This window comes from Phasianus colchicus, chromosome 5, assembly GCF_987193195.1.
Source record: "Phasianus colchicus chromosome 5, bPhaCol1.hap1.1, whole genome shotgun sequence".
In the NCBI taxonomy this organism is placed as follows: domain Eukaryota; kingdom Metazoa; phylum Chordata; class Aves; order Galliformes; family Phasianidae; genus Phasianus; species Phasianus colchicus.
Window position 1 is genome coordinate 11,685,030 of NC_143440.1, and position 16,291 is coordinate 11,701,320.

General features: G+C 35.4%; 1 protein-coding gene across 5 annotated transcripts in view; it reads left to right on the forward strand.

Moving 5' to 3' along the window:
• The window catches only part of INSC (INSC spindle orientation adaptor protein), a 122,338-nt gene that overhangs the window by 52,568 nt on the left and 53,479 nt on the right, over window positions 1–16,291 (forward strand). For all 5 annotated transcript variants that reach the window (XM_090142027.1, XM_090142026.1, XM_031614048.2 and 2 more), the window contains 5 exons: window positions 3,737–4,082; window positions 4,563–4,615; window positions 6,161–6,284; window positions 8,760–8,873; window positions 15,321–15,446. In XM_090142027.1, coding sequence (XP_089998153.1) covers window positions 3,737–4,082; window positions 4,563–4,615; window positions 6,161–6,284; window positions 8,760–8,873; window positions 15,321–15,446 — 763 coding nt within the window. The remainder of the gene's footprint in view (window positions 1–3,736; window positions 4,083–4,562; window positions 4,616–6,160; window positions 6,285–8,759; window positions 8,874–15,320; window positions 15,447–16,291) is intronic.

Consider the following 16,291-nt stretch of genomic DNA (forward strand, 5'->3'; position numbering starts at 1 on the left):
TGATTCATTAGCCCACTACTACTTATTATAAAAAGAAGAAAAGTCCTGGTAACCCTGAAAACAATGTACGTATTAGAAACGTAAGATGACAGTGTTTTTTCCCATGAGTCCTCCATGATGAAATTGGGCGTCAAAGCGTTATGTAGTGTGGAAATGGAGCAAGGTCTTAGCATCTGTTGAAGAAACATACTTCCAACATGCTGTTGCTCTAAGTTCATTTCAGCCAGATGATTATGTCAGAATGCGATCTTGAAACAGAGATTTGGCAGTGCACTAGAATTCAGTGCATTTGAATTGCTAGTTACTGAAATTCAACTGAATAATCTTGAAAACTTCAGCTGTTTTACAGCCTCGATTAAAATAGGATGACATTAAAGAAATGCTTTCTTTTGAATTTTTATTTTGTAGTGAATTACTTCTAATTTTACATGAAATGCTGCTTTTTTGGTCTTCATAAATTGCTGTCTTGTCAGTATGCCAAGGCACATTAAATTAAAAAAATTAAACTAGTGGAGAGTTAACTTTATACATGAAGGTCTCTGCAAGTTAACTACCTAATGGTTCTTAATGAAACAGATCTGGGCAAAATCACTCCATTAAGGTCCCTTATCCTTGAACCAATAATGCTCAGTGTATTTGTTAACTGCCTGAAAAATAGTTATAACAGCAGGATAACAACACTTCCAGATTATGTGAAATTGATCAGGTAAATTCAAAATGACTGCAACCATGCAATCACTGAAGTACCTGTCAATACTGAGTCACTGAAACAGTAAGATATCTGATTAAGTTAATTGTTAATGAACATAGTAGGAAATGTGAGAAGGAGCCAGAAACTGAAGACATTTTAGGCTTACATCTTAGGGCAACTTACATCATAGGGCAACTAACTCTAAACTATGTTATCACTTATATTTTCATTTTGAAATAAAAATAGTTACGCTTTCTGGAAGATAAATATGAAATAGTTCTCTTCAAAGCACTTAGGTAAATAAAAGTAATTTGGGGAATTCTTGGAAAATGGAGATTTACAGAAAATATAATCCAAATTTGTAATTCTATGATGCACCTGAATTTTGGATACTGTGTGCTGTTCCTGCATCTCATCTTGGAAGGCCATAGGATAACTAGAAATGTTTTTAAGTGGGGAAGGGTAATCGGATGATCAGAGGTGAGAGATCACTTTTGCATGCTGACAGACTGGATAAGCACAGTTTTGATGTCTTGAAAATGAGCTAAATCAAAGGAAATCAGTCACAGAGAATAAGCTAGTGAATTGTACAAAGGCGGATACTGTGGAGCTCTCTCTTTGCAATCTCTTGTCATACAAGAACTGCAGAGCTTGTATTAATATCTCAAGGCAGCGAGTTTAAATAAGCAACAAGAAATAGTTGCTCCTACAAACCATAATCAAAGTGTAAGCCATTGTCACTAGATGCTGTAAAGGCCGAAAGTTTAACTGAGTTCAAAAAGGGATTAATGGCTACTTTTGTTTCATGAATTGTGAAAACATCCTGCACAGATGTGTATTTTGGCTTAGGAAGTTCATAAGCCACTAATTGCCAGAAGATGGGAAGGAGGGGTTGCTCAGCTCCTACAATGCCTCTTACAAATGTTCCTTATGCATCTGCTAATGGCCGTGTTGGGAGCAGGATAATGGGCTAGACAGGTTTTTAGTCTGTCCCATTATGGGTGTTTTTATTTTGTAGGTGTGGTAATTTATTTTTTTTTCAGTAATGGGTGACAAGATGGAAACTTTCAACTTGTTTTGAGACATCATTAAACACTGTCTGGATTTTTAAAAGTTAATTAGGAATGATTCTACTTGGCTTTCCTTATTTTAATATGCAAAAGATAATCTGCTAATTCATGCCTTGAATGTTTGGAAGATTTTGTCTAAATATGTGGAGAAGTGAATGAAAGTGAACAGCTCATATTTCACTTCACTGATCATGAGATTAGTTTAAAGCATAATGTAGCAGAAAAGTTGACATAGTGAACAAAGGGAGTTTTCAATAGTCCCTTGGTCTGAGAGAAGGCAAATGGTATTTCTGCCAGTGGAGTTAAAGGATGTTAAATTTCAGATGAAAAAAATTTCTGTGTTACACAACTGTACTTTGGTCAATCACTTGAGTAGGAACTGAGACAAATGAGAATTTCTTTAATGTCTTTTGTGTACAATTTCATAATTTTTTTTTTTAACTTTTTGAAGTGAAGATTTCTATTTGGGAGTAGAGGAAATGAGCTATTTCTTGTTTTATCCAACTAACCTTATATTTGAGTTTTTCTCTCCGTGTGAACATATAATATAAGAGTTTATTTGTACTTACTAAACAGAGATTTAATCAATTATCATAGTGCACTTTGGAAATGAAAAATACATTACTCTGTCAAATGAGTTTATCCTTTACTGCACACAAACTGTGCATGTCATTATAAATCATGATCTCAAACTTCTGGAGTTGTTATTTTTGTCTATTAGGAAACCTTGCTTCACATCCAAAAAAGCAATAAGGAGACTACACATAGTGAGAAGAAAGTGAGCCACAATCAATCATAAAATACAATTACACAGTGCTCAGTGCTGAGTAAAATAAAGACCTTACGTAGCAGCAGCTTGTGAAGTTTAAAATTAAAAGAAGTTTCACTGTATTTGGTGAAAAGGGAAAACGGATCAATGAAACTGATCCCTTGTATCTTGTCTGTTGTTGATTTATGTAAAATTACACTTGAGGTGAGCCTCCTGCGTATGTTTATAATCAAAATTTGGTAATTTGTGCAGCATTACCTCAGTGGTCTGGAAGGGAATTCAACTGGTGTTCAGCTCAAGAATTGAAAGGTCCTTCCCCATCACTGTCTACATGTTGGCTAATGCAATCACAGAGGTAGTTCTAACAGGCAGGCTTTCGTGTAACAGCTCAGGACATTGGACTGGATGATCTTAGAGGTCTTTTCCAACCTTGCTGATTCTGTTAACAGCTGTGCCTCTGTCAGAGTGTGCAAGGGCTCAAAAGGCAGGCTCATTGCCCGTGTGCCCTTACTGGTCAAGGAGTTTCTTACAGCCTCGCTTGTTTACAGTTTGATTGCTGTAATGCAAAAATGGAAGTCAGATGTACAAATTTTACAGACAACAGTGAGAAACATGAGAGAAGGCAAAGTTCTCATCAGAAAGAAGAATCCAGCTGAGGTTTATGGGGATTATGATGTGGGAAAAATTGATATTGCTGATGGTACTGTTAGTTGTCTTGTTTTGGCTGTCCCAGAGTGAATGTAAGGGCTTTGGAGAGATGTTGCAAGGTAAAACTTGTCCTGTGCAGAGACTGACAGGTGAAGTTTTGTAGTATAGTCCTATAAACAGCAAGCAAACGCATAACTGTTACTTCATCATATCAAATTCTATATTTGTGAAGAACTGCAGGACTGTTTTCCCCCAGAACTGCAGCCTAAAATTCTGTTTAGTCATCCCCAATCTCTACTGATTTTTCTCTGATTTTTGTAGTATGCTTTTTGTAGTAGCTTTGTAGACTGAAAATGATCAGAAACCCAAAACTTGTCACTAGAATTGAAAGGAAAGCATGGTTCTCAATGACTGCTACAAGCAAACTGTTTGTTCAGTCCATTACCTTTTGCCAATGAATTGCAACTTGGTAGTTAGATTCAACACTGTTTTACTGCTGATGGTTATCCCAAGATCTCTTTGCCTCATCTTGTTCTTCCTTCTTTCCATGCCTCTTAGCATGCATTTAATTCAGGTGGACTCTGTTCAGCGGTGGATGGAAGATTTGAAGTTGATGACAGACTGTGAATGCATGTGTATTCTCCAGTCCAAACCGATCAGCGCTGAGAAAGATGAACAAAGTGAACTCATCCTTTCCTCACAGTATAGCACAAGTGATAATTTACAGCTGCTACTAAAAAGAGCTTGGATAATAAGCACTGAGTTGACCAGGATTGCTCAGAAGTTGGAGAAGAACAGATGGCAAAGAGTCCACAGCATGACAGTAAGAGTCAATTGCCATGTACGTTCCATGATAAATGAATACAATGCATTTACCAGGAGTTCGTCAGAAGAAATGAATCAGGTAGGAATGCTTCATTTGATGTCTTTTCTCTTTTGTTTTTGGTAATAACTATAACGTTATATAATCTCATTTTATCTTTTTTCTTTATGTAATTTATTTTTAGTTGTAAAAACATTTTGGAGTCAACAGATCCTATAGATATCATAGGCTTGATTGTCAAAGCTGGTCATGTTGACAAATTAGAATGTAAAAAATCTAGTTTTTTGTGGTGATCACTGCGCTGAAATATTTAAATACCCCATCTATGAGTTTCTTTGCATTTAAGATCTAGATGCTATGTTTTTATTAACCTTATTTTTATCTCTACTTGTTTTATTTAGTTTTATTTAGAAGAGTAGGAAAAAAAACCACAAAGAAATAGTGCTTATATGACATAATAGTTCTGGAGGGCTTTTATCTGATTAACATAAGCAAACATGTATTTTAAAAAAGCAAACACACATGGATACTAAAAATCAATTTTTCTTTCTATCTGTCCAGCTGGAAAACCTTTTAATAGACAAGTGTTCAGAATTTACGGCATTTACAGAAAGGTAATTTAAATTTTTGGATTGAAATATTCGTTTTGCTGTTTTATTATGTTGTAGAGTTTGTGATGAGAAGTGCAAATCCACTACCACTGTCAAATGTTTGAACTAGGCCCCTGCAGCTCTGAAAGGCTTTCTGAATGTTAGCCCCAGTGGATGAAGTGAATTGCTTTTATCTAAACTGCATCTTAATGAAAGATGGGATCTGCTGTTGCACAAAGAGCCTGGCATAGATATGGAAGATGATTTTTCATAGCTTTTAGGCATCAAGGGAGAAAGTCTGATTCTAATGGTATAGGTGACAAAACTTCCCCAGAGTTTTCTGGAGCCAAGATTTCAGCTTCTGTGGAAAACTTTCATATTGTCTCTTTATAGGCTGTCATAATTGGCGTTCCTGAGTATCCACATATTAGAAAACTAAACCCAAATAAATATGTACTCTTTTAATTTCATATTTAGGTTTAATTAGCTACATGCACTCTAGAATGCTGAGAATATAAAATAAGAATTTCTATATAGTCCTTCTCATTATATTTACCCTACCTTATGTACATTATCCTCTTCCCTTCATTGCAATTCAGTTGGTCTTTCTCTACTTCAAATGCCATGCCAGTCATTCTTCTCAGGGGATCGTGAGGGGAAAAGACGGCGTGTAATGATCAGGAAGGAATACCCCTTGAGCACTACTGCTTTTTGCCAAACTTGCACAACTCAAACTTTATTTTTTTATTCTACTATGGGACACACTGTTTTAATAAGATCCTGTAGTGATCCTCCCCCTCTTTTTCCGTTTGATGAAAAGTTGTTTAAATGAAAGACAGGTAGTTCTGAGAAGGGAACTTTATGTAGGTGGAAACACTGATCAACAAAACCATATCTTCCATTGCAGCAGCTTGATGAGGTGGAATTATTTTTGACAAATTAAAATAATGCATTTCTGTGCAGCAGTATCAGTTATTTCATTTGAATTATTCATCTGTAGAATGTTTTACATCGTTATCTTGTTTCACCAGTTGCACCAAGTATCACTGGTTAGGGGATGGTTACACCAACTCTGTAAAGTTGCTCTGTGTAATCATTCTTCACAGAGGGCTTTATTTTACTTTTGAATATGTTGCTCAAATGATCTTTATTCATTTGGACACATTCAGCTTGTTCTCTTGTCCTGTTTTTATTAAACTATGACGAAGAAAATAAATGAAAATTATTGAGAACACTTCTTAGTACATACCTCTGTGTTTCACAACCAGAGCTGCAGCTGAAAGGCAGGTACCTCGAGTGACTGTAACTATAAGCATAAGGGGAAAATAGAGTTCTGCTGATATAAACACAACATCTGCAGCAAAATTAGGCCTGTAGTGTATGAAGTAGATTGTGATCCCCAAAGTATTCATTAATGTCTACTGTTGTCCTTTGGTGTTATGCTTACTATGTGCAGACAAAGCTTTGGTACTCTGGTGTAGAGCTCACCTGTGGCAATCATATTGATAAACAATTGGAGTCTATTGCATCTTGTTTTCCTTCATTGCTTCCCTCTCTCTTTTGTTTTAGGTGCATACAAGTAGAGGATGAACAGATGCTGAAGTCCATGAAATCTTGTATTAATGAAACGCTCACTACTGTTGCTCAGTATTTTGGCCAGTTGATAGAGCTGGTTCTAACACATGAAGCACAGGTTAGTCTACAGTATAAAACTAAAAGTAATAATAATAATAATAAACATCTTCACCAATGTTAAGTCTTGAAGGAGAATGTTGATTAAGAGAAGGATGATAATTATATCTCTTTTCAGCAAATCAATGATCAGTAATTCAAATATCTTGCAAAGAGATCTAAATGTGTTTTTTCACCTGATTTGTTTCCGAAGCAAAATGATCCTGTGGATTACAGTGTTAATTACCATTCCTGATACATATCTTTTCAGTATAAGGAAGTCAATCTCTGGAAAATGTTGTCTTAACAAGACCTTCATACACATTTTCTCTCCCTGTACAGGCACTGCTTTTCTTTAGAAACCTCAAAGTTTCTCCTGCTCTCAACAGTTCCTATTGAAAGCTAAAACTTCTAGAAGACATATGTATAATATATATATCATTACAGCACACATTTTAACTAGAGCATATCTTAGACTCTGGAAAGTCGTGATTAAAATAATAACCTTTGTACAGGCTGTGTGTGACTATCAGTATTCTTTTTGCACCAAAACAGCAAATAACCTGTTGCATGGGGTTATCATAACCATCACTGGTTTTAGAATACTTTCCTCCTCCATAGTGTGAGGGCTGATGAGAGCAAAACTTCTGGGTGTGTGTGTGCACAGAGCATTCCAGAAATACTGCTGTATCACTACAGACATATCCAGTGGTGATTAAAAGTTGATAAAACACAGAGTAATCTGAGATTATAGATGCATTATACTTCGTCCATTAGACCATTCTTGAGGTAATAACTTGGAAGTCTAAGCAATCTATCTTATGCTAGTTTCTTTCTTGAGATCTCATTAACTATCCCTTTGCACCCTTTAATCTTGCTCAAAAAAACCCCGACAAATGTAATTATGCTCAATTAATTTGACCGTATTTTAGAAGTGATGTTATTGAATTTTTTTTTTTTATCCCATCAGGCGAATGAGAGGCTTGATGAAGAAGTAATTGTTAAACAGTATTTACTACTGTGCTAAAACAAAATACTGAATGGTATTAGTTAAATTATTTTGTATCTTGATGCTTTAAATTAGAAAAAGTTGAATCATCTTCTGCAGTTGCTAGAAAGTGTCCAGAATATATTTTCAGAATTATAGTCAAGGTAGCAACCTACAACTAATGCACTTAGAATTTACAAGAATAACGTGAAAGGTGGTGTACGAACTTGAGTGCATAAATAACTACATACTGCAAATTCAGTGAGTAGGCAGTCCATCTTTTGATGCTTATTCTCTTGCATTTGAAGTCCTATATTGCTAATAGTTCTGCCTCTGGACACTTTGATATTTACTGACACATTAAATCCTAGACCCTGTATGTTTTAAGAAAGCAGGATTAATTACTCTGCACTATCCCATAAGCATTTGCATTGCTGATCTCTTGGAGGAGAGGTTGCTAATAAAAACCATGAACATAATATTTCTCAGAACCACCCAGCCAGGTTGTGCACCCAGTTCTGCCTTACAACCACGCTGTGGGTAATTTGCCCTGGAGCAGGCAAAGCACCTGCAGGAGAGGCCATGATGGTTGTTACTAAAGAGCTTTCTTTTCAAATCAGTGTATCAAGATTTATTGATAAAAAGGATTAATATTAAAGTGTGAACTGATTATTTAGGGGAGACACGTAGAGTGGGAGAAAGCAAACTTTTAAAGGGAAGATAACTGAATTTTCTGTCAGTAACAGTGTAAATTATAATAAGGGATATTTCTTTCAAAACTGTATTAAATACATAAACACTTGCCTTCCTCCTTCTAATAAATACAATCAGTTATTTTTCTTGTGATTGTATGAACTTTCAAAGAATAAAATTAAGCTTTGTATTTTTTAACAGCTATGTTTACCTGTGCAATTGCATTGGCACACATGAAGATGCAAGATAACTACTTACAAATATAAAAATATTTAACTTATTTCATGTATTTGAGAAACAAATACATGAAATATATTTCTCCTAATAATTCCTGTTATTAATCAGTATCACCTTTCAGTTTTATGCATAAACTGACAATAATGATGATCCTAGAGACAAAGTTATTATTAGAAAGGGTATAGCAATATTACATATGAATAATGCAGAATATTTACACAACTCTATGATACAGTTTCTGCATGGAGACAGTTTCCTTCTTAAGTTTGTAGTTCAATTGTAGGTCAAATACGAGAATAGTTTCCTAATAACTTGAGCTCTTTTTTTAACATGTTTTCAAACACATTCCTCTTTTCTATTCGTGCTTATTTTTACATGTTGCTATTTTTAATTATGTCTATTCAAATGTGATATTAAATGTGTTATAATATTACTGCTTTGACTCTTGCCCTTGTTTTTATTTTTGCTTGGGCTCACACAGAGTAAATGGGCTTGACTTCCCACTCTATTTCATCTTAAATACAATAGTCACGTTTATCACTGGAAATAACTGGTTTTTAATTACCTTATGTCACATAGAACCTGCTGAGACAAATAGAATCGTCGGATAGCGTGTACATCACTGAGTCAGCAATTAACAGCTTATTCAGCCTCACCCAGGAAGGTACTCATCTGTGTCGTATCATAGCCAAGGTAAGGGGATAAATACATGGATTAATTCCAAGTAAAGTTAGTAATCTGAATAGGTTATTTTACTATGCACCCTAGTGGTGGTGAGTTTTGAAAGGTAGAGTAGTACAACATGAAATCCTGTGTTTCAGGAGACATAATGTAAGTTGAAGAATGCCAGAAACTTATTCTAAGGAACTTTTTCCTTTTGTTGCTTTCAAAATAAATTGAAGGTGTGAAAGAGAAAAGGTAGCAGACAAGAAGACTTATGTCAGTTGATGTTTCTTCATAATGTAGCTATTTCACAGCATCCAGTTGGATCTTCTCTTGTTTCAATTTGTGTCCATTTTTTACAGTTCCCCTGCCAGTTAATGCTACATAGGGCCCTGACTATTTTGTCTTGATAACATCCTGTCAACTGGAAGGCTGCTGTTATTTCGTTCTGCCTATGTTCCTCCTATCCTCTCTCAAAATTCCTGCTTTATAATGCAATTGTACAACTCAAATAGTGTAATTGAGTTAATTACTTCAAATGAAGTGAAATGGAAGGAAATTCTCAATAGTTTCAAGTGCCCAATTAATGTTGATGTTTCTTTACGTTGCAGGCAAGCAATTCAGACAAAAGTTATATGGGCAAGCAGGGGAATGGAAACCTGCAGATGTGTTTTCTGTCTTTCTGATGCAGCTTTCTTAAGCCTTTCAGATGCTATTGCTACACTTTGCTACACTTGAAGTCAAATCTTGCTCTGGACTGAAATTTTCAGATTGAGTTTATATAAAATATGCATCCCGAAATTAATTTGATCTGTTGAATCTAAACTTAAAAACATAAATATTAGAGGAATACATGCTGAAAAGGTAGTACCCAAGGAGAAGTAACTTCTTAAAAGCAGCCCAATGCTTTTACATGAAAAACCTTTCTATTAGCATTTCAGAACCTTATTTAGATTAAGGATTTGTAAATACCAAAATACATGAGTTGTAGGGCCAATGACAGGGTGGAAAGAAAACCAACTGCCCTGACTTCTAGCTCAGCTTTACGTTTAAGCTCTAAACAGCATCACTAATAAAAGAGTACCTGTTATTGGTAGTTTTTTGGCATTTCTCTCCAAAGGTTGTTCTTCATTAAAGTTCCTCTACAAGACCTCTACAGGCAACTGCAGTAGGATAAGCTCCAGCTGGCTTCTGGGTATTGATTCAACTGCAGTTGTCTGTATCACCTGGTATACTGCCGCTCCTTTCAGCACCTTGGGCATCTTTTTAGTGTCTCACCAGATGGTACTTTCTGAGTATCAACCATGTAAGTAGAGAAACTTTGCAGTTGGTTATATATATAGCTACTGAGTACACAGAGAAACAGAAAAACTCTTCAGCTACTTGTACAGAGGATGATAGAGATATTATTAAAGATGTAATTTTAGAAATACTTCGTATCAATTATTTACCTTTTGCAGAAGGATATAATCACAATGTAGGATACTTCATGCAGTGTGCTCTCATTTACTGATGAACCGATGAATTCGCTGATAACACTGGATTTAAACCCATTGCTCTGATGAGGTTCATAATTCTAGCAATCCCTGCAAAGTTTATACCTTTGATACTTGGATCTTGAAAAAGTGAGAAAGGAAAGGCATTTTGTGAGGTTAAGCATAGAATAATTTTTTCTTCAGTGTACACAGGGGGAAATATCTTTTCCCAAGTTTCTCAAGCTTCTGTTTGTAGAGTGAACATGCCAATCTCTTGTCCTGCTCAGAGATGAAGTTAAACAGCACTATCTAATTAGTTTTATCCCTATCTATATTTATAGATGTTTGCATTGTAAAAGGTACCACTGAAGGCTCTGAATGAAGCAGACTCAAATGTGTAGTGGATTCTAGCAACAGCATGAGGGGTTTAATTTTTTCTGAATTGGTATTTGAGCTCCACTCAGTGGTATCCAAAACAATTTTAAAATGTTGAATACTGAGGAAGTGCAGGACTAACAAATTGAGGAAAATTGTCTTGTGCTTTTTTGTCATTGTGAGAATTCCATGAAGAGTTCCATTTAGCAGAAGTGAAGTCTGACCTTCAATAAAATCACTAAATTAATTTATTACTAATATTACATGGATGTGCCACAGGATGCACTAAATGATTTCCAAATGAGGAAATGCATGCTCTTATGCAAAGAACCCTACGTGCTGTTTGGTTGCCAAACTACAGTGGTGATCGTATCACTTGTGATGCACATCTGTTTCCTTTATGCACTGAAATGTAATCGTCCAGACTCACCTTCATCCTTCACCTTCTGTGTTGCATCAGCTACCTGCATCACTGAGCATGGGGGCAGAGGAAATGTGATGGGCTAGAATTTTGTATTTTATCACTCAAATAAGTTGGTATGACAGGGAAAGTGCAAGGTGACTTAAAAAAAACAAAAACAAAAACAAAAACAACAATAATCTGGCACTGTACCAGCTCATTACAAGGGCAAGAATGTATTCAGTTTCTGCAAAGATCTCAAAACTTCTCATAGACACAGAAATTCCCTTGAGAGCACTCTTATTGTAGAAAAAACTAGACAGAGAAGTGGAATAATTCAGAGAAATATGTGAAATGTGTTTAGTGTTTTTTGTGTTAAGCTACCAATTATAGCTCTGCGGTACATCAAAATTTTGAGTATAAAATCAAGAACTACACAAATTTTGAAAAGACACTTGAAAATGATCTATTGTTTTCATTTTGGTGAGGTTTTCAACCACCACACTCTCTTCCTTACTTTCCTCTGTTAATACTGTTATCAAAATCAAAAAGTCTTTGAAAGGCAAAAATCCTCTTCTGCAAAGCCACCTACAATTTTATTCCATTTGGAAATTGTTTTGAGTGCTGCAGTTAAAGTTAAAATGAGTTCAACATTTTTTTTCTTTTTAGAAATGTAACTGTAATGTTCTGGGAAAGTCATGTTGCTGTTTCACCCATTGCTGCTCAATGCTCTTCACGTGAGCGTAAAGACTAAGATCGCTAACATAAACGAGTAGCAGTAAGCACAGGATAAGAAATGGAGAAACCTTAAAAATAAATGATAATAGTGATCATAACAATCCCTAAATTTTGAGCTAACAGAGAAATAAATGCTGAGCTGTGGATTTTGAACTAGATGCCACATTCATCTACTGTCAATGCTGAAGGTGCAAGAAAGGAAACTCCACCAGTGAGCTTAAAAGCAAAAAGAGAAAATGAGGACAGGAAGAGCCAGGTGCAGAATCTGTTGCAAAAATTTGTCTCAGTTAGGTTTTTGTCAGTGGATTGGTTTCTTACCTTTGGATCTGAATGTTGCTAAAATCCTCTTCATCTGTCATATCTCATGACATGTACGTAGGCATAAAATAGCATGACTTAATTGTATCATTCTCTGAGGCTGCATCCGTTATAGGAGTGTATTCACATTCTTTTTCATAGCATTGTCTGTTAGATTTTGTTTGTGACAAGCAGAAGAATCCATAGAAATCAGTTCCAGAATTAAAATAAATACATAGTGGGACATCAAGTAACACAACAAATGTTTTAAAAGAAATCCATTTCACTGATCAATTAGAATGTAATACTAACTATATTGGATTGAATGCTATAGTAATAGTCTCCTAAAATGAGAGAGGTAAAACCCAAGACAACTAAAGCAAATACACCATACCTGTTTATCATACCTTTCTCTGGAGAAACTGAGCCTGAATGTCTCTGTAGAGATGCGCAGCAGCTCGCTTGCTCTCAGAAAATCTTCTGGTACATCATGGCCTTATCTTCTTTGTACGTCAGTTCCATTTCTAGCAAGTATTTACTGCAGAGATTTCTTCAGAGATCATCTTTCGAGCTAATTATAAATGTTGTCTTCCATCACGAGAAAAGGGCTTGATGGAATTTGCTGCACTTTAAATAATTTGAGGCCGAACCTGCAAAACACTGCTCATTAGGGGTAGATGCCTTCTATCCCTGCTCTTCACTGCACTCCTTGTGCAGTGTGGCTTTTTATCCTTGTGACATCCTTCATCCCGTACTTGTGATTGTATCTCAGGTGATTTTTTTAATCTAGTGTTAGCCCTTCTGAACATCCTCTCAGGGAATTCTCTAGGAAATTGAATTCCTGCTAATCCAGTATGGAAGAAAAGCAGATCATCAAGCAGTAAAGCAAGTTGCCCTACCATTGCAGAGAGTATGTGAAGCCTGTCTCAAATGAAACTTGAATTACAGCAAGAGCAATGCTTCTTGTGGTGTTCTTTTGGTTCCAGTCATTGACCAAAAGTCTACAGAGGATAAACAGAAAAACAAAAGCATGGTTAGATATACCAGGAGCTTTAGGAAACGTGTACAGCTAGGTGATTTCCAAAGCAAGAGAAATTTTGTGCTGCTAAGATTCTCTGAATGGTAAATAAGTATAAGGTACAAGAATACACGTGACTAAATTATACTTAGCCCTGTGAGATGGAGTAGGTCTGCTATCGTGTCATCATCAGAAAGACAGATTCAGAAAAAGGTGAACTACTTCTGGAGAATGCTGAGATACCAGTAAAGCTTTGGGTGCCTGAGTACTTTTGACCAGCCATAGAATCAGGCTCACTATTTCCTACTCACTCTATATTTCACTTACATCTCTTTAGATTCATTACTTATGGTCAACGTTTTACAACTTGGTAATAGTATACGGTGCACATAATAAACAGTTTGGATCTTCTCCCAACAAACACAGTGATAAATCACTTCCTGTCCCTCAGAGACAAGAGCAAAGCACCCATTTGTCAGAAAGAAAGCTTGAAGCCAACGTGCAGTTGTCATTATTGTCATTCACAAAGTTCTGCTTATTATAATCAAATTAGAGAACCAGATTGCTCTGATCCCACAGAACTGTGAGTACTTTCATACTGACAGTAGGACCAAAGAAATCCCAGTTACCTCAGATCTGGGGACAGCACTGTACTCACTCATTTCTAGGCTTATTAATAGATACTTCAATTACTACAAGGGGGAAATGCCATTATCCTTTTATGGGTGGAAGAATCACTGTAAGAATTTTTCTTAGTGTTCTGCCTTTTATTTTAAAGGCTGTGAAATGTCTTTGTGTAGTAAGCTGAATATAGCCAGATATAAAATAACTCAAAGATATACGTGCACTTCTTACAATTCCACAAATAAATTTTACTCTTAAGAAACCTTATTAAGCCTTCTCTTTTCACTGATTTCATTGAAATGGCACAAATGTCTGTAAAGATAGTATAAAAAATTTGAATCCTGAAATTATATTGAGATGTTAATTTTTGCGTAATTCTAATTTAATTTTAAGACAGTGTCTATTTTTTGCCAGGCTGAATGGACACATTATTTTACTCTATTATTCTCTGCTAAATTCCAGCAGAACTAGCACAAAAATGTGGAAGGATTCTGAATTGTATTCCGGACGTTTTTTGTCAGAACAACCTGTTGAGATTTCAAATACTATAACTGGCCGAAGAGAAAAAGATGATAAGTAAATCTGAAAGATAGTTTTTTATGGAGGCTACTTAAGTAGGCTTAATCTGAACAATCTGTATTAAACTTGGTCCATGATTCCAATTAATTTTAACTCATGCCTGTAGTATTAGTACTTTAGACCAAGGTTTTTCATTTGTGAACATTTAAAATTCTTTCTTCATTGTGTGGCTACTTTTACGTGGAAAAAAAAATAAAAAAATAAATTAAAGCTTCTGTAGTCTGCCTGGCAAGCATTTAGAAACAACACAATCCAACAAAAACCCTGAAGTGCATATATTGCTTATATCTGTATCTTTCCATTTATTATGTGACCTTTGCTAATATTTATGTTTATGCACTATGTTGGAAATGATGAAGGGCAGCTACTATAGGGATTTATGTATACTCAATTATTTTTTGTTATGTGCCATATCTGAAGAAAAATGCGTAGGAATGCAAATTTTATGTGCTAGAAGAGGAATATATGGATTGTATCATTGTAGAACTTCACCTTTGACATTTTCAATAGCTCTTCAACCTGTGACCTTCTCTTTCATATTTTATTAATGTAAAATTATGGTATGGATATCAGAAACATAGAGTAATATGAAATATTTGCTAACAAATCTGTTTTTAATTAATAGCATGTAGTTGAACTATCAATTAAATATCACTCCAGTTCAGCTTATTGATAATTCTTTGTCATTTTCATATGGATGTCAAATTTAATTTAATTTGTTCTCATTGGTAAAAGTCAATTGCTTAAGCACACCTCCTACTACTTAGGCTATGTTACTTTTTCATCACTTACCATATAAGCGTTAATCAACTTGAGTTCTCTGTGCAAGTTTAACATCTTTGTTGTTGTTTTGATGATAGCTTATTTGGATATAATAATAAAGGACTCTGCCCTTCCCTCTGTCCCAGTCTCAATTATGTTGTAGAGAAATGTTTAGTGCTGTTTTTCTGATTTCTGCTTTTCATCTGCAGGAAGGAGGTGTCGTTGCCCTCTTTAAGATCTGTCGACAGGATTATTTCAGGTGCCTTTATCCCCAGACACTGAGAACATTGGCATCTATTTGTTGTGTAGAGGAAGGGATGCACCAGCTGGAAAAGGTAGGCATTTCTGTGCTTTTTATTGACTGCATCATAAAAAGAGAAATCCCTTGTTTAATCTCTTCTAGAAAGTGATAACTTTATGGCGTTTGATACTGTGTTCTGTTGAGTGCTCCCTTTTTCAGTGCTGAACACATCTTCAATCTTTACAGAATTAGTCGTAACAAAAAACATCCTATTAGTTATTTACACAAGTAAGCTTCCTAAGTGGGGAAAATTATTTCGTAAAGCAGCCAAACACGTTAGTGACTACGTCAAAAAAAAAAAAAAAAGCAAAATAAATGATAATTTCTGGACTCTTTAAAGTGCATATTTAGAAACTCTAATACTTCAAATAGCCTTTAGAACGTAGAAAGCTTTATACCTCTTTAAATCTTTTTCCTGACACTCAGCTAGGGCATCTACTTGAGGTAGCTTGTGAGAGTTGTAATTGCACAGAAAGAAGTGCAACAGATATAGCAGCCAACCGGTAAAAAGTGTCTGCTAATCAGCAACAAGTTTTCTAAAAGCAATTTTAACTAAGATAGAAAACATCAAAACAGTATGCAGTATCAACTGTTTAGGCTTCATTCCTTTTTCACCCTTGCTATGTACTGCTGTTTTGGAAAATGAACACTTCTCCTAGTCACTAAATCATGATCTCATCCTTTTGTATTTCATAAAACAGTCATCTTCCAGAGCTGAATAATGGCCTCTTCAAGTTAATGATAAATGATTTCACTGCCGCTTTACATTGACGTATCTTGTAATTTACTGCCACAGAATTCAAGCAAACTATGACAGAATATCTGCTGCAAAAATCAAGTCTCTGAGCTTACAGTAAATGAAGATGATTTACCTTTTTT